The 18821-nt window shown below is 32.3% G+C and overlaps 2 protein-coding genes across 2 annotated transcripts; one reads left to right on the top strand and one right to left on the bottom strand.

Moving 5' to 3' along the window:
- Positions 1-1740: 1740 nt before the first annotated feature.
- On the top strand, positions 1741-2768 carry LOC127076718 (uclacyanin-3). The gene is made up of 2 exons (XM_051018473.1): positions 1741-2102; positions 2194-2768. Exons 1-2 carry the CDS (start codon positions 1943-1945, stop codon positions 2613-2615), a joined length of 582 nt encoding a protein of 193 aa, XP_050874430.1. The 5' UTR covers positions 1741-1942; the 3' UTR covers positions 2616-2768.
- Positions 2769-14899: 12131 nt separating this feature from the next.
- On the bottom strand, positions 14900-17107 carry LOC127076716 (patatin-like protein 2). The gene is made up of 7 exons (XM_051018471.1): positions 16878-17107; positions 16581-16777; positions 16323-16488; positions 16062-16208; positions 15645-15938; positions 15349-15521; positions 14900-15262 (listed from the first exon to the last, which is right to left on the bottom strand). The coding sequence occupies exons 1-7, from the start codon at positions 17055-17057 to the stop codon at positions 15151-15153; spliced, it is 1269 nt and encodes a 422-aa protein (XP_050874428.1). The 5' UTR covers positions 17058-17107; the 3' UTR covers positions 14900-15150.
- Between the last annotated feature and the right edge of the window lie 1714 nt (positions 17108-18821).

The following is an 18821-nucleotide window of genomic DNA, read 5'->3' as shown; positions in this document are numbered from 1 at the left end:
AAATAAATAAAGGAAGTCATCCCTTCGAGTGTGTAAGTATAGACAGGGTTTCCAAGAACTTTTTAGTTATTGGAAAGTCTCGTCGCATTCTTTCGTCCATTGAAAGCTCGTTGATTTCTTTAATGTTGCAAAAATATGAATGTATTTGTCGCTTTCACAAGATAGGAAGTGAGATCATACTGCAATTTTTCCACTCACTTGTTGAACCTCTTTTATCGAAGTCGGTCTTCTCATATTTATAATCACGATACACTTATCTAGGTTCCCTTCAATTCCCGACTTGTTAGCATGAATTACAAAACTTACCAGCATAAACCCCAACCAAGCACTTGTTCGGGTTCAAACACATGTTGTATTTTCTCACAAGTGCTAGAGCGTCTTTAAAGGCTTCGCCATGTTGCCCTTCATTTGGGAATTTGATCATCATGTCAGCAAAGTATACTTCTAAATTCCGACTTATCTGCTTGGAAAAGACTATGTCCACCAACCTATGGTACGTTGCCCTGATGTTTTTCAATCCAAACGACATGACCTCATAATAGAAATTGTTGCGATTGGTCATGAACATTATCATTGCACATCGTTAGGGTTCACCCTTATCTGATTTAAACTCGAATGCATCTATAAAACTTAGTACTCAGAACCTCGAGGCTCCACTAATTAGCTTGTCAATGCTTGGTAATAGATATAGATATTTGTGTGACGGTTTTGAGCCAAAGTTTAATGGATAAATGATGGCACAATGTATCTTAATCTATTCTGGGAACATAAATTGGCGCCAGTGCGAGTAAATCCACATTACTTTGTATTCGTTTCACAATAATCTTGACTTCCTCCTCTTACAATAACTCGATTACCTGTGTAGTCTGATGTCTTTTAGGGCCTATTTGAGTGGTTTTCAATTCCTTTGTATGTGTTAGCATGTCCTCCAAAGGGTATGTATGTGGGTCTAGATCCTCATAATTGACTTTGTCTGAGCTAGACAAATAGAAGGGCTTTGCATCACCCCTTTTTCCTCATCTCCAGGCCATTTTGTAGCATCTTCTCGGCAATTCCTGATCGCCTTTTACTACCTTTACTTGTCTGGTTCTGTAAGGGAACTTCATTATTAGGTATAAAGTTGATAATATAACTTAAAATTGATTGAAAATTGGTCAACCAATGATGATTTTATATAGCGATAAAACGTTCACCACCATATATCTCACTTTAAATGTTTTAGCAGTTTCCCTGATAAAATGTTCACCACCATATATCTCACTTTAAATGCTTTAGCGGTTTCCTCTTTTTCGAAAGTAGTAAGAATAATGACATGTCTTAAGACCTGTACCTCCTTCCTCTGAGAAACCGACCAACTAATCCCTAAAAGGTTGGAAGAGATCGGAATTTATCTTCAAACCTTCGAAAACATCTGTGTGGACATCTGTTTAATTAAATCGAACTGTGATTAATACATAGAATTGTTTATTTCTGACCAAACAAATGTCTATCAATTTTGTACAGCTTTTAACTATAAGTTTGCTCTCGTGCCTTTACAAATTTCAAAATATTGTAGTGTATTAAATCATAATAATCAAGTGTCATAATTTTGAAATTTACTTTATTCTATTGATTGTGGGTCATGTGAAATCATAATAGCCACTATTATATACACGTGCTTCCTGGCAAATGCGCTAATGCCACTTGCCAATTCGTTCAATGTTTTTATATCTTTGCTTTATGAGAAAAGAATCTCAATGTATTAGGTAGAACCAAGCTGGCTTTATAGAAAATGTCAATAACCACTTCACTATATTATTTAAATTTAAACTCATCTCCAGTAGTTGGTGACATAGTAAACAAATGATTTAGTACTATATATATCCATAACTTCATTTGTCATTGGCACTAGAAACATTTTCTTACAAATATTGCATTTTGAGAACAAAGAGAGTTCATAGACATGAATACATCAATGGTGGCTTCTTTTTTAGTTTTGTTGTTGGCTTTTCCTTGTGTATTTGCAACTGATTACACTGTTGGTGATGCTAATCAATGGACTCAAGGGGTTGATTACACTACATGGACTTCTGGAAAAACATTCAAAGTTGGTGATAATTTAGGTATGCATCCTCTACTTAACACTCCATTTTTATATATGAATCTGCAGTATTACTGAACTGAAAATTTTGTTTTTGTGTGATGAAAATTCAGTGTTCAAATATGGAGGAACTCATCAAGTGAATGAAGTTGATGAGAGTGATTACAAAAGTTGCAGTTCAAGCAACACCATAAAGAACTATGCAGATGGAGATTCAAAGGTTCCATTAACAAAAACAGGAAAAATTTACTTCATATGTCCAACACCAGGTCATTGTACTGCTGGAATGAAACTTGAAGTCAATGTTGTTGCTGCTAGCACCACCCCAACTCCAAGTGGCACCCCTCCAACAACCAAAACTCCTACTCCGTCAACAACACCATCAACAACACCATCAACCACTCCATCAACCCCATCTTCTGAGACAAATACAACTTCTCCACCACCACCAAAGGATAGTGGAGCTGTCGGTGTTTCTAATGGTGTTGGTATTTTGATGGGATCTTTGTTTTTGGCTTTGGGTTTCATGGGCTAGGGAAGAGACAGTGCAATGATTATTATTGATCATTTTAATTTTATGTGTTATTGGTTTTTGTTGAATTTGGTTTAATTTTATTTAATGATTTGAGATGTACATCTTATCTTCATCTTGATATGTATCTATTTTAATGAAAAAAACTTCATTTTATGACCGCTTGTTGATAGTTAAAGACTTAACACTTTTTTTTAATAGCAACCATTTAGAATATATATATATATATATATATATATATATATATATATATATAATTATGAAAATGTATAAACAAAAATAAAGAATATTTACACGATACGCAAGAATAATAAAGACAAAAGGAAGGTAAAAGAACAAGCAAATTAGAAAAAAACAACAAATCGATCAAATACTAAATCGATCTTCAAAAGAAAAACAAGCCAATCAACTAGAAGTTCGATCTATATTAAACCCACTAATGCAACACCCCCCCCCCCCTCCGCGAAGAGATCAAGCTGGAGGGAGGAAGACCCAACCATCAACAAAAACAAAAGGAGGGCAATTGTCTTCCCAACACACCCATAAATATCTAGCCACTTGAGTGTTCTCGATTTTAAGACAAAACCTCGGAGTGTTCTCGATTTTAAGACAAAACCTCGGAACATGGACATGTACTGACTTCCATGCCTAGCGTTTCCGACAAAAATAATGTTGTTCCGTAATTTCTAAATAATCCAGAACACAGAATGTCAGATCGGAAGCACTCCTAAAGAGGTTGTCTTATCGTGACCTAAACTTTAAAACATCTTAAACACCCTAAAATCTAATGCGATAGAGGACCAAGCCACTCTTCCTACCCACATAAGAACCTTATACCAGTTAGCTAATGTAACCTCTCAGAACACAAAAAGATGATAAACTGACTCCATATCGCTCACGACACAACCCACATCACAACCGTATGAAACAACTTAACAAAACGAGATTTCTAGGTTTAAGATCTTTAACCCCCAAATCACTTGCCTTGTTGGCCTTACATACATCCACCCATTTAACCCAATAAACATTTGCTCCAATTTTGAAGCTCTCGGAGAGAAAACTCCTTTTGCATACCCATTAACTTCTACTAGACTGAAAACGACATTTTCATGAAGGATAAAGACAACACATAAATAGAGTTCAACACCGAGTTAAACACAACCACCCTCCTGTCGAGGCTTAGAAATCTATTATTCCAAAAAACTAATCTTTTAGAGACAAACTTAACTAGAGGATCCCAAGTATCTTTCATCTCCAGGTTTACATCCACCAGAATTTCGAAACACTTAAAGAGACGGGTACTACCTTGCAATTCAAATAATCCTCTGTCCCACCGAAGAATAGTTTATCCACGTTAACAGAAAACAAACAAATCTTAAAAAAAATGATTTTGAGACCTAAAATCTGTATTAATTAACGACGAATTTAACAATAATTTTTTTGAATTTTTCCGTCTTTAAGTAGATGAAAATGACCAACCAAATAAATTTGAATGGTTAATTGTCTAATATAAACTTTTTTAAAATTAAATGATTAAAATGAATGTTGATTAATATACAAAATTAAAAAAATATTAAATTATATATATATATATATATATATATATATATATATATATATATATATATATATATATATATGTGTAAACACCGATTTAAATAATATAGATTTTAATTTTAGATTTTATTTTTATATTTATAAAAAAATGACCTAATGCATTGTATTATTGGTCACAATACAACTGGCATCAAATTATTATAATTAATATTTTAATATTGCGATAGATTTGACCAAAGACTATTACTATTACCCACATGCAGCCACCTCCATGTTCTGTTATTGATATAGTTTTTATTTGAAAAAAGTTTTAATACAAAAATGAGTTATTAAAGAATAATAGTGTGCAATTCACTCTTAACTAAAATGTTAGAGTTATTGGTGTTATATATAACAGATATAGTTTCAAACTTTAAAATGCTATGAGACAAATTATAAAGTTGATCTGTAATTCTAATCAAAGAATGGCTCAAAGTAACATTTGGACTTTACAGATAATGTACGATTTAAGTTAATGTGGTCCTCATACTTGTATACACCACTTACTATATCATATCTTAGTTTTAAATAATTTAATGAGAAGTACAACTCACACAACAGGTTGGAACAAAAGAATCCAAACATTATCTTAATAAAGTGATTTTATTAATATTGAAATTGAAAAAAAAAGAAGTCAGTATTGCCCAAATTGGTAGCTTGCAGCCCAAGCTGTTTATAGAAAATTTTATCCTATATTCTAACAATTATGCTTCCATCATTATAATTTATTTGATTTAATCAAAATATTCTTGTAGTATAACTGGAATAAAAATAAAAATAAAACATATTTCTGATGACTTATTATATGATAATTATAGCAAAGATGACTTTAGGTAACAATTAAAAATCATATTTCAAAGTAAAAAAACCGTTTTCTATTCTTTGAAAGTCTTTGTACTAAATTATCTGATCTGTTTATATTTGGATTTTTTTTTACCTTCCGGATAAATTATCGGTATAATATCTAGTGATAACAATAAAAAAAAGAGTTTACGAAATAGTGAAAAGCGTATCTAAAATAAAGAAAATTATTTCCGTTGTCTTACTTGTCGTATAAAAAATTGCTTTTTAAAAATTAAAATCGAGAACTAAATCAAACCATCTTGATTATATGAATGAATATAGTTTTAAAGGACATAAATCATGTCTTATATGTGAATGTAATATCTGTTTTCACTAGTCTCAGTTTGAAAAAAAGACCGTTTACCTTGGGCATCGGAAATTTATAAAACCCAATCATCCTTATCGTATATTGTGGAAGACTTTTAACGGAAAATTAGAGCTTGAAATCGTTCTTAAACCTTTAACTGGTGAGGAAGTTTATCAACAACAAGAACATGTTATTGTTGTATTTGGAAATAATAAAGACAGTCCCGTTGAGAGAAATATTTGGAAAAAGATATTGGTGTTCTTTGATCTTCCATATTGGTCTAGACTTGATATAAGATATTGTCTTGATGTGATGCATGTGGAGAAAAATGTGTGTGATAGTTTGATAGGAACACTTCTAAACATTCCAGGCAAGACTAAAGATAATAAGAATTTCCGTTTATATATGGTGGACATGGATATACGACAATAGTTGGCTCCAAAAGATAGAGAAAAAATATCTTATTTGCCTCCGACATGCCACACTCTATCTAAAAAGATAAAGACAAGTTGTTTTTGTGAGTGTTTGCATGGTATCAAAGTTCCCCAAGGTTACTCTTCAAACATCAAGAAACTTATATAAATGAAAGATATCAAGTCAATTGGCTTAAAGTCTCATGATTGTCATGTCTTGACGCAACAATTTCTATCAGTGGCTATATGTGACATCCTTCCAAAAATGTAAGAGCAACTATAATCAGATTGTGCTCATTCTTCAATATTATATGTATAAAGTTCTTGATTTTAAAAAGTTAGGTGAATTAGAAGATGAGGCTTCAATAATATTGTGTCAATTGGAGTTGTATTTTCCTCCATCATTTTTTGATATTATGGTTCACTTACTTGTTCATCTAGTCAAAGAAATCAAATTTTGTGGTCTAGTTTATTTAAGGTGGGTGTATCCTATAGAGCGATACATGAAAATATTTAAAGGATATACGAAGAATTATCATCGATTGGAAGCTTTGATCGTTGAAAGGTACATCATAGAAAAAGTTGTTGAGTTTTGTTCAAACTATTTGTGGGAAACAGAGTCTATTGGAATTCCAAAGTCTCGTCATACTGACATATTTAAATGTAGAGGTACTCAAGGTTTAAATGTTAAGTTAATGGATCGAGATGTAGTACTTGAAGCACATTTTTATATATTGAATAATCATATTGTAGTTGAACCTTACATAGCTACTCACAAAACATTTATAAAAAAAAAATACTCCTGAATGAATGACAAGTAGTTGTTGACACGACATAACAAGAAAGTCATAAGTTGGTTTAATGAGAGGATTTCTAATGATAATGGTGCATCTGGGACAATTAAATTGTTTTCGTACATGCTAAAATTTACTATGATAACTTGAAAGACATACAACATTTCTAATTATTCCTTTTATACAAAACACAAATGTGATCGTAGTACAATGTAAAATAACGAAGTTATGATTGAGGCCAAATCCATGTATTTCTCTAGTTTGAAAAATAAGAATCATTGAAGAGATTTTGAAGATTGATCATGTTATTTTCAAAGTGCCTTTATTTAACTACAAGGGGGTTGCCAATAACAATGGTGTACAAACTGATGAGTTAGGATTCACACGAGTTGACATTGACAAGACAATTTATAAAACAGAACCATCCACCATGGCTACTCAAGCAAAACAAGTTTTTTATGTGACAGACTCTGTAGACTTATCGAGGAGATGGTCAATTATTCTCAAAGGAAAACACATTCCTCATAATGGTGATGAAAGTTTTGATATTCCTTCCACTCATTATTATACAACACAAGTGCCTACTTCATATGAAGAAGTTGATAGAGATGATGTACATGGTATTCGTAACGATCATCAAGAAGGCATATGGGAAAATTAACAAGTAAGTATTTTATATTCTTCATTAATAATTTATTGTATGTTATAATTTCTAATGATGTTATTTTCTAACAACTATTATTATTTGAAATTATAGGTGTTTAAAGTCAAGACACCAAGAGACAAGACACCAAGACATCAAGATAGTATTATTTGATGTAATGATGTTTATATTGTAGGTTATTTTGTGCCATTTTGGTTTTAATGTAATACAATTTTTGGTTCCTAATTGAATTGTGTCATTGATGTAATATGATTTTTGGTCTAATTCAATTCACAAATGGAAGTATTGTTGTTTCTGGTCTGATACAGTTCAAAAATATTAAGGTTAAAAATTTAGGAATACTGTAAAATTGAAAAATGCATATTAAAAAAAACAAATAATATCACAACAATTTTTAATTCAACCGTTGTTATAAGTAGAGAGATATCCAGAATAATAAAATGTAATGATGAAATTGCTGGAATTCGAACCCAAGGCCTATAAATTATTTCACAACAGGTGTTTTCTTTATCTGTTGTTATAAGTAGCGCGCTACCTAACTTATAATCAAGGTCACAAGCTCGTTGTCGAAACCAACATACATACAATCACACGCTACCTAACAACGGACGTGAAATCTTCATTATACGTTTTTCACAACCGTCATTATATGTGTTTTCTGTACTAGTGTGTATGTCGAATTCTGAGCGTTCTGGTTTTACAGAGTCGAAATCGGAGTCCGGAAGTCCTCCTATGGTGAAAAACGCATAATTCTGCATTCTGCAATGGTGACAGGTGTTGAAGTGGTAAAACAACACGCATAAGTAAGTATTTTGTTTTATCGTCTCCATAGGGATTAGTGCGACATCAAATTTTGTTCAACGGTCTCTACGTTTCTAAGCTTGAGTTTGTAAATTTTAAATTTAAAAGCTAAACTATGTAAGACGATTGAATAAATAAATAAAGCTTCGGAAAGATCTGAGAGCTTTACATGATTCTATTTCAACCACCATACGAACATGTAATATATCAACCGGTTATGCACAATCTAAACATTCATATATAGCATCACGTATCGCTCACAACAGATATCATGTCTACAACTTCCGTCGAGAGTTCTACTGTATTGTTTAATCGACGATCTCTCAACCTATCAAATAATACGAAGCATTAAGATTCGATACCCACACGAATGTTAAACCTAAATCTATGTTTTGAGTTTAGAATCTAAGAGATGATTATCCTAGATATAGATTTGAAGAGTATTTCTCAATAACAGTTCAAATCAATAGATAAACAAGTAAACAAGGATAACATTGATATAGATTCGTGTATAGATCATACATAATGTCATGATTAATAATAATACATACTATAAAAGTGAACTTACATACAAACCCAACAAGAAAGAGATTACAAGAATAATAATGAAGAGGAACATGCACTCACCGTAATTTCCAACGATAGAGGCAAATCCAACTTCGGATCTTCAAGAATAATCCTAACTTGTTGTTTCGAAGCTACTCTAGCTCTCCTAACTAAAAAATGGTTTTGATGGAATTAGGGTTAAAAGTTTCCAAAATCATCCCTAAAAATCTGTTTGCAAATGAATAAACAGGGGTTGGAAAAGTGGAATCGCGCTAAGCCCGTGAAGAGCCTGCTTAGCGCGACCATGAAAATACACGCAAACTGCCTTGATTCACGCTTAGCACGCTCCTAGCACACTTCTAGCATGAATTTCTCAAATTCCACCCGCCCCTCTTGTTCTAAGTGTGCTAGGATCGCGCTTAACCCGCTTTGCAAAACTTTGAATCTTCCAAAATGTTATTTTAGGTCTTGCTTGAAACCATGCTTTTGCCTATGATTGCAATGCTTCAATTATGCATGAAAACCTACAAAAATAGATGAAAACTATCAAACTAAGCGATATTTACATGATAACGCAAACTATATAATATATCCGTAAAAGTTGAGGTTTATGCATGAAACTCAATTGAAACAAGTTAATAAGTATCAATTATTCACACACATAATGATCATAATTTAGAACTTATCAAACTCTCCCCAACTTAGAACTTGTTTATCCTCAAACTAGAATCAATCACCCTAAAGAAAACAAAAGAAGTCACCAAGCCATCATGATCAACAAGTTTTTACAAATGGAAACAAACGCGTGATTCAAATTTCAAAAGTACAAGCAAAGTAATGCTTACCACTATACTACAACGACACCATGATTATGAAACAAACTCTAAGCACAAAACACATGTCAAAAGTTTTAAAACAATACGTTTTCAAAGATGACTCACACCTACACACAACTTCATCAAAGGATGAAGAATAAACATGAGGGACTTGACTCACACGCAACAATCTTGCTAACATCGTGATGAAATTATGCATTCATCTAAAAAAACTCATATTGAAAGTATAAAACCACAAATCACTAAGGACTTTAAAGGATTGTAATATGGCTTGGGTAATAAAGAATGATCTTATCTCAAAGTAATTGAAATAAAAACTTGCCTAATCAAATGAGGGTGATCATTTATCAGAATCTCAAACATTCACAAATTTAATTCACCTTTCTCTTTCCTCAATTGTTACGCCCTTTAACACAACTTATTAGCACAAAACACTTGATCTTTTTTTTTTCTTTTTTAAGACTTTTTTTTTCACTTTTCTTTCTTATTTTTTCTTTCAAAATTTTCTTTTTCTTTCTCAACCTCTTAGTAACCAACCTTTTTTCCCCAACTTGAATACAACCAAACATTATAATATGAATGCTTCCAAACTTTCTAAGGCAAGTATATAAATTTAAACCATAATTTATTGTTGAGAGTTCAAGAAAAAGTCTCAGAATCCAATCTAAAATCAATGATGAACTACTCTTTGCATCCAAAGGAAAAATCACACAGTTCAAAATTGATATAGATCCTGATACTAAGGCTCAAAGGGGTTAACGAATACTCACTCACTCACAAGGTAGGGTATTTTTTGGTCAAGTGGTAGTACTCAAAATTAAACAAAATGCCTTGATCATTTTAGTGCTTTCATACAAATCAACACAAATATAAGATTAAACATAATTCAAACGAGTTAAAACAAGAATTATTGGTATCCTGTGCATATAGTAAACAATGGAAAAGCTCCTCACATTTGGCTATGATCTAAAGTGATTCAAACATGAACAAGTATTGCAAAGGAATGAATGACATAATACTTGTACAAAGCATAAATTTCATATTCATGCTATGTTATAGAAAGCATTAAACATGTACCTTAACAATATAACTTCCTTTCGAACTTTTATCATTACCATAACATTTTCTTGTTGATGCATTCAAACTTGAAACAATCACTCCATGTCTCCTCAAGCCAATCAAATACAAGCTTCTTGGACAAACACAAAATAATTTTCTAAAAAATTAACAACTTTAAATTAAGTTACTACTAAACATAAAACAAAATAAGTTCAAAATGGGTCAAAAGACCTGGGTGAAAGTGGATAAGTGGCTGAGATATTTTTCCATGTGTTGCAGAGCGTGCTTAGAGCTCTCTGGGCCGCGCTAAACGGCATCAGCAAAACAAGGTTTTTCAAAAATGCCAACTTTTTTCAAGCTTTCCATCCACTCTCACTCTTTAATAACTATACTACTAAATGAAAATCTATTAAATAATTAAAAGGTTGGGTTGCCTCCCAACAAACGCTTGTTTTACGTCGTTAGCTCGTCGCCTTTATTTATTAGACGTTCCTCCATGTTGCCTCTTTTGCATTGCTAGTTGTTCACCCAAAAGCTACCCCTAACCAACACTTGAGCAAATGTGATGGAAAAGAAGAATATATGAAATGTAAACAAGTATTGAAAACAAGTACAAATAAAGTATATATACAATATAGACAAGTTTATATACAAATATCTGTACATTATACACAAACGTACAAACCTTAAAAAGATAAAAACTATTGTGATGCTTTTAATATCTAAACACCAATCCCCGACAACGGCGCCATTTTTTTGAAGCGGTAAAGCAGTAAGAAAAACTAAGTATTTCGTTTTATCGTCTCCACATGGATTAGTGCGATATCAAATGTCATTCAACGATCTATACATTTCTAAGCTTGAGTTTGTAAAATTTGTATTTAAAAGCTAAACTATGTAAAACGAATGAATAAATAAATAAAGCTTCAGAGAGATCTGCGAGTTTTACATGATTGTATTTCATCCACCATATGAACATATAATTTACTAACCAATTACGCACAATCTAAACATTCATCAATATCATCATGTATCGCTCACAACAGAGTTCATGTCTGCAACTTCCGTCTAGAGTTCTACCGTATTGTTTAATCCACGATCTCTCAGCCTATCAAATAATATGGAGCATTAAGATTCAATACTCACGCGAATGTTAAACCTAAATCTACGTCTAGAGTTTAGAATCTAACAGATGATTATCCTAGATCTAGATTCGAAGTGTATTTCTCACTAACGGTTCAAATCAATAGATAAACAAGTAAACAAGGATAACATCGATATAGATTTATGCATAGATCATACATAACACCATGATTAATAAAAATACATACTATAAAAGTGAACTTACATACAAACCCAACAAGAAAGGGATTACAAGGAGAATAATGAAGATGAACAAGCACCCACCACGATTCCCCAACGATAGAGGCAAATCCAACTCCAGATCTTCAAGAAGAAGCCTAACTTGTTATTTCTTAGATACTCTAGCTCTCCTAACTAAAAAATGGTTCTTATGGAATTGGGGTTAAAAGTTCCCGAAACTATCCCTAAAATTTTGTTTACAAATAAACAAATAGGGGCTGGAAAAGTGGAATCGTGCTACGCCCATGTAGAGGCCGCTTAGCGCGACCACGAAAATACACTTAAACCGCATTGTTTCACGCAAAGCGCGCTCCTAGCACACTCCTAACGCAAATTTCTCAAATTCCCTTTGTCCCTCTTGTTCTAAGCGCACTAGGATTGTGCTTAGCCCGCTTTGAAAAACTTTGAATCTTCCAAAATGTTATTTTAGGTCTTGCTTGAAACCATGCTTTTCCCTATGATTCCAATGCTTCAATTATGCATGAAAACCTAAAATAAAGATGAAAACTATAAAACCAAGCAATATTTACATGATAACGCAAACTATACAATATATTCGTAAAAGTTGAGGTTTATGCATGAAACTCAATTGAAACGTGTCAATAAATGTCAATTATTCACACACACAATTACCATAATTTATCACTTATCAACGAGCGTCACCTTTGTGATGGTCCACCGTCATTGCGTCGGACGAGCTGAAGGTTGTCAGCTTTATGACGCTTCGCCAGTCACGACCATGCTGATTTGGTTTAAATACAGTTTTTTTAATCATAACTTGAGTTTCATGACTCTAATTGAGGCGCAGTTTGAAGTGTTGGAAAGTTAACGCGTAATAATACCTCATGGTGAGGTCCTAAGAGGTTAATAGTGTACTTGAAGACATGCTTATACGATATTACTTGTTGTGTAACACTAATTAATGGTTAACGATGATGAAAACATTTTATTTTGATTGTTGTGATTTATTGAGTTAATGATTATCCCATGAGGAGGGATGTTGATATTGATGTTGAGGTGATTATTGATGATAAATTATTTGAACTTGATTTTTATGTTGATATGAAATACTATGGCGAGTTTAATAATATTTGAGATGTTTTACATAATTATATGTTATAAATTTATAATTATGTGTAAAAGTTGTGAAAGATTGGTATAATTATGTGATGAAAAGTATAATTATATGTTGTTGGTGTTGAGGCATGTAGTTCGGCGTGAGAACTAATGTGGTTAACATAATTGGTGTTGTGTACAATTCTAAGTGAAACCGGTAGTGTTGTTACATTTGTATGTCATGCATCATCTGTCGTGTTGATAAGCGATGATTCGCTGATTCAGAAAAGGGGATCAATGATGAGTTTGGGTTCGAAGAGGAACCATAGTGAGTGGATGAATATCAGTAACATAACTCTGATTTCCAGAAAATGGTACCACGTGCGTTGAGTCGAGATAGTTGGCCACATTGCATACATGGAAGCCTTGTGAATCATTTTATTGTTGAGAATATTCTATGTGTTTGATGATTGTGTGAATATGCTACCCTTGCTATGTTTTGCACCGCTAATATATTTGAGCGTATTCTCACCCGTCTTTTGTTTTCTTTATGGTGTATAGTACATTATGGTATAGATACTCAGGAGGAGTAATAGTTGTTGTGAGTTGGAATATGGCATGGAGGTTTTTCTTCGTTTATTTATTGTTTTCCATTATTTAGTTTTTGATTGCTCTGATCTGTAACACTGAGAATAGGTCATTATCCTTGTTTGATTTGATTGTTTTGGATTTGTTTAAATTTAATCAAGTACTTTATTTTGAAAAGATAATTTAAAGTATATGTTTATGTTGAGTTCCGCTGCAAGTTTTTGATTAACTTGAAACAGTATACATGTTGTGAATGTGTAGCACTATTTTGAGAATAATATTGTTTATCTTTTAAATTAAAGAGTCGGGGATTTTAGGGTGTTACAGTCATAAAATTCACTTATCCAGTCGTATTGTACTTTTGACTAAGTTTAGAGTTTTAACGACCAAAATAGACCCCAACAGACTTGAAAATGATTTGGTTGATGCATGTTCCACTGTGTATATACCCGCTGCTAGTCTGTGATTTTTGACACTGCACAAAACATGGTTTGAAAGAGTCTCAGGAACAGATCCACAAGATTGAATCATTCTCTCTTCACAACATGTCGAAAAGGTTTGCTCAAATCAGTATGTCGACGTGGAAACGAGTTGTAAAAGTTCATCAAAATTGGAGACTTAATGTGTTTTTGGATCCGAAGGTTAGTTTAACTAAGGATGCTTCAATAAACACTATGGAAGTCTATTGGAGAATCTCAACAAAGGAAATTGGGAGGTTTAAAGACATTTATCAATTTAAGTGATGGTTTGTAGTAGTTCAAAGGTGAAGACATGTGAAAGTCATGCAAATGCCATTAACCCACGTACTTGTGAACATGTTGGGTGCTGAGAAAATAATCGTTGTCGACAATTATTTTTTACTTGTATATAAGTCGAGTTTCTGCACTATGATTAGGGGTCACATATTTCATTAAGTTTTTCATAAAATCAAATATAGTCACAATGATTCAAAGATTCAATGAGAAATGTATGATTATGCCCAACATTTTATGTTAATGCAAACACTTTATTTTCAGTTTGTTTCACTTTCTTCTTTGCTTTAATTGCACTTTTACTGCCTTTCACTCTAAATTTCATGCTTTTCTGCATATTTACATTTTCATCACGTTGATTCTTGAGTTCCCACAAATTCAGACAAAATCATCTTTTTAAATACACAAACTTTTCTTAAAACATATTCATATGCACAAAACTACCCTTAAGATTTTTCAAGTTTAATCTGTTAAATGAACCAAGTCCATGATTGTTTACTAAAAATACCAGTAAACACCCTCATAACCTCACTTTGATTATAGACTATCCATTGATCGTAAAAATTTCTGATTTCCAACTTCGAATTTAATTCTACTATTATTTTGGTGTAAACATAAACATTTAAAAAAAAGAAGAGAACAATTCAATAGAAGACATACAAGATAAAGGAAAAGACCAAATTCTTTCTATAAGCATAAGTATTACAAGCAATACAAAGTGCAGTCAAGTCCTTACTCTTACCTAGCAAACCAAAGTCACACACCCTTACAATTAACCAGACCGGTTACATTTGAAAGAAAAACAACAAACTAGAAACACACATTAAAAACACATATCCATTACTTTATTTATATTTCACACCATGGATAGAGAGAACTTGCAACATAGTACAATGCATATGTCCATGACATTCATTCCATTCAAGTCATCTGGAAAGCAGAAGTAACAGCTTCAATAAATGGTCGCCCTTGTTTCTCCATCGATTTTCTTTTCAACCGCAGCTTCCTCTCATTGTACAGAATTTCAGCCAACCTTCAAAAAATACAGTCGCCACGTAGTTAATATTTTTATTAGTACAAAACAACAAAGCTTCATCACCTAAACATTTTGCAACAAACCTTTCAAGAGCTTCAGCATTTGTACCCTCACTTGGTTTCTCGTATGGAAGAAAAGAAGTTACATCCATAACCTTAACAGACTGTTTGAGCAAATCATCTCCCGCCTTTACAAGCTTTTCCATGTTTTCTTTAGTAGTATTATCAGCAGCTATGGATGTATCCAAATTATACTCCTGCACATAATTATAATGAACTCCAATCTTTCAAATTCCCAATTTTATAAAAAAAACAGAAACTTCTGCTTAGACACAAAAACCCTAAACCGTAAATCCTATAGATGCAATGTATGCATGTACCTCAATTCGAAGGTAATAATTGTCGGAAGAAGATGAATCACTTGGAAACACTGATTCAAGGTGATAATCATTCACTTTTCCAGCAGATATACCCAAACCTATAGCTAATATGGGTACCCAGTCATTAAAGGAAAAGTACTTTGCCAGAATAGCCGGAATCCTTCGAGTCTCTGGACTACTTCCTGTTCCTACTGACAGCAACACGATTTTGATAGGCTCGTTTGCTTTTATTGGAACGAAATCAGAATTCTTCTCATTCAATTGTTGTATCACTTCACTTACTGCAAGCAAGGCCTGAATACATATACACATTTTTATCATGTCATAATCGAGCTTCATCGAATGTGTATCCATTGATCAACATGATCCGAGAAACATAAGTTTCACGAAAATTGAAGATAAAGTTTTAGAATTTACCGGACTATTTGCAGTGAGAGCCCCATCAACTAGATTGAAATGATGATCACCATTCCTAAACTCATAGGGTGGTAGTTGAGATGGTGCAGCTGAAGTCCCAAGACATATGTCAGAAAGTTTTGCATCTAGACTAGGAACTGTCTTTAACTGCATGCATAAAACAAAGTTTTACATACAAAAAGCCCTAAAAAATACTCTTTTCTTTCACTAATCATAACTAAATTGTAAGATATTTAAGTATGTTTAAGCAAATATGCTGACCTTAAAGCTTGAGAAGATAACTGGTTGTAATTCATAGGTATCAAAGGTTGGAATTACAACATTGGTCAAAGTTTCATGCAGACGTGTTTCTTGCAAAAGTTTACGTGCTATTTCATATAAGAACTTCCCATCAAACTTGGCATGTGGAATACTATTATTCCAACCACTGCATGTTTTTTTAGTAGAAAAAGAAAATATATTAAAAATGTTACTCAAATCTAAATACTATTATTGTTGTGTTTTAAGATGAATAATTACCTAGCAGCAGTTAGGTTGAATATAGAAGGACCAAAATCCAAGTAGAATTGTAAGATTTGTTTAGTAGTAAATAAAGGACGTGAAGTGTCATTAGGGTTAGGAGCAGTTAGCATTCCAGTAATGATTCCTCCTGTACTTGTTCCTGCTATCACATCAAAATAGTCTGCTAGTGCTGCTTTTTCATCTTTTGACACAATCTGATCAACCAAATCAAAATCTGTTAGCTAAATAACTTATTCATTATCATTCATGAATCAGCTTGAAACTGAGTTTAAATTATATGAAAGATTGATTGACCTGAAGAGCGTTTTCCAAGTGCTCAAGAACAACAGTTGGAAGAATTCCCTTAATACCACCTCCATCAATGCTGAGAATGGTTATTGTATTTCCATAGGATGGAGATGGTAGCTTTGTATTCAATCCACCAATCACTTGACTAGCCAAAACAAACATGAATACAAGGAAATAATTAGCCATTATATATTAATAATGCTTCAAATGAGAACACTCCAATTGGAAGAACTTGCATTTTTCCATCCAAATTTGAAGGATATTTATAGGCCCATGATCACAATATCTAAATAGTTTATGATCACCTGAATTATTTTTAAATACAATTAATGTGAATGTGTTTGCTGTATTATTGGACGATGATATCATTCATAATATTCATACTAATATAGTACTAAACCTAGTATTTAGGCTCACCCACTCTTTAAGGATAAGTATAAGTAACATTTTTTTAAGGGCAGTATAATTAACATAGATTCCAGACAACTTCTACATCTTAATACAATATTGTGTCAATCTAAATTTGGGATTACTAGGTTTTGAATTGACCAGCTCAATTGGAGTTGATTTCCTTTCGTGTTCTAGAGTGTTGAGTAATTCGCTATACCAATAAATATTTGTATTAGAAATATGTATCTACAGTATTGTATGTAGGCTAATGTGTGTTCATGTATCAAATGATTAATGATTTCTATACGTAAGTATGAGAGATAAGTGTGTAGAACTCTCATAAAATATTTAGAATAATCTATAGATGTATGTAGAACTCTCTGTTGAATATGAATAAATAGGGAAAGATTATCATTTGTAAGCCAAACAAATGTAAGTAAAAAATAATAATCAAAAAATATTTTTCAATCCCCTTTAGAATACCACCTACAACCTACACAATGGTACCAAAGCTTTAGACCCCGGAAGAAAAGAAAGGAAAATAGAAGAGTGAGAGGAGATTGAATGTGAAAATTATGATATTTAAAGGAGAAAATCATGATTTTTGGACAATAAAAATGGAGAGTTTCTTCACATCTTTGGATGTCTCAGAGTTTGTCAAACAAGACTATGAAAACCAGTCAATGCAGCAAAACGTACAACATAAAGTGAAGAATCAAATAGAGAAAAAATCATAATTGTTGGAGTTTCTGGGATGATTAAAAGAAGGGTCATAAATACTTTTTTTAAAGAATTATGAGAGTAAAAACAACCAAACTTATATCTCTAAAAATAGATTTTGAGAATGAAAAGATAAAAGAAAATAAAAGTTTAAATGAGTACTTTAATAGATTCACTGATTTGGTGAATCAAATGAAGTCTCGTAGAGGTACAATTAAAGACCAAAGAATTATGGACAAAATTTTAATTAACTTGATCCAAAAATTTGATCTTATGGTTGCAGTATAGAAGAAACTAAGGATTTGCCAACCATGACTATCCAAGGGCTGATGGGTTACTTAGATCTTATGTGCAAAGGTCTTCACGATGCAATGAAAAGTCACTTGAAAGCGTATTTCAATTCAAGCTTACCATTCAACCAAATAATTAGATATTAACACTATTAAAAAATATATCTTTTGTAACATCATATTATTATGGTCATTTTATCAACCATAGTAATATCTCATTTTTAACGCTCTTGATTTTTTTAAATTTTATTAAAGACTTTTCATTACGATTCATAATAAAAACCGTGGTGATAAATTAAGGGTTACAAGCTTCAAATCTCATCATCAACATTTTTTCATGATTTCAATAAAAAAACTTATTATCCCTTAACATGTATTGTTAAATAAAAATTGAAAAATTATTAACTACGATTGTTTGTATCAACTAGAGTTGGTATTTGCAACCGTTGTGAAATTCTTTCCTACAATATTAAAATATAACAGGTTTTGTATTTCCTTCATAACTCGTGCCCTTGCAAACCAGATGACAACGATAACGAAATCTTCATCT

Source organism: Lathyrus oleraceus, chromosome 4 (genome assembly GCF_024323335.1).
Source record: "Lathyrus oleraceus cultivar Zhongwan6 chromosome 4, CAAS_Psat_ZW6_1.0, whole genome shotgun sequence".
In the NCBI taxonomy this organism is placed as follows: domain Eukaryota; kingdom Viridiplantae; phylum Streptophyta; class Magnoliopsida; order Fabales; family Fabaceae; genus Lathyrus; species Lathyrus oleraceus.
The sequence above is the reverse complement of the archived record's forward strand: the minus strand, read 5'-3'. Positions and strand labels throughout refer to the sequence as shown.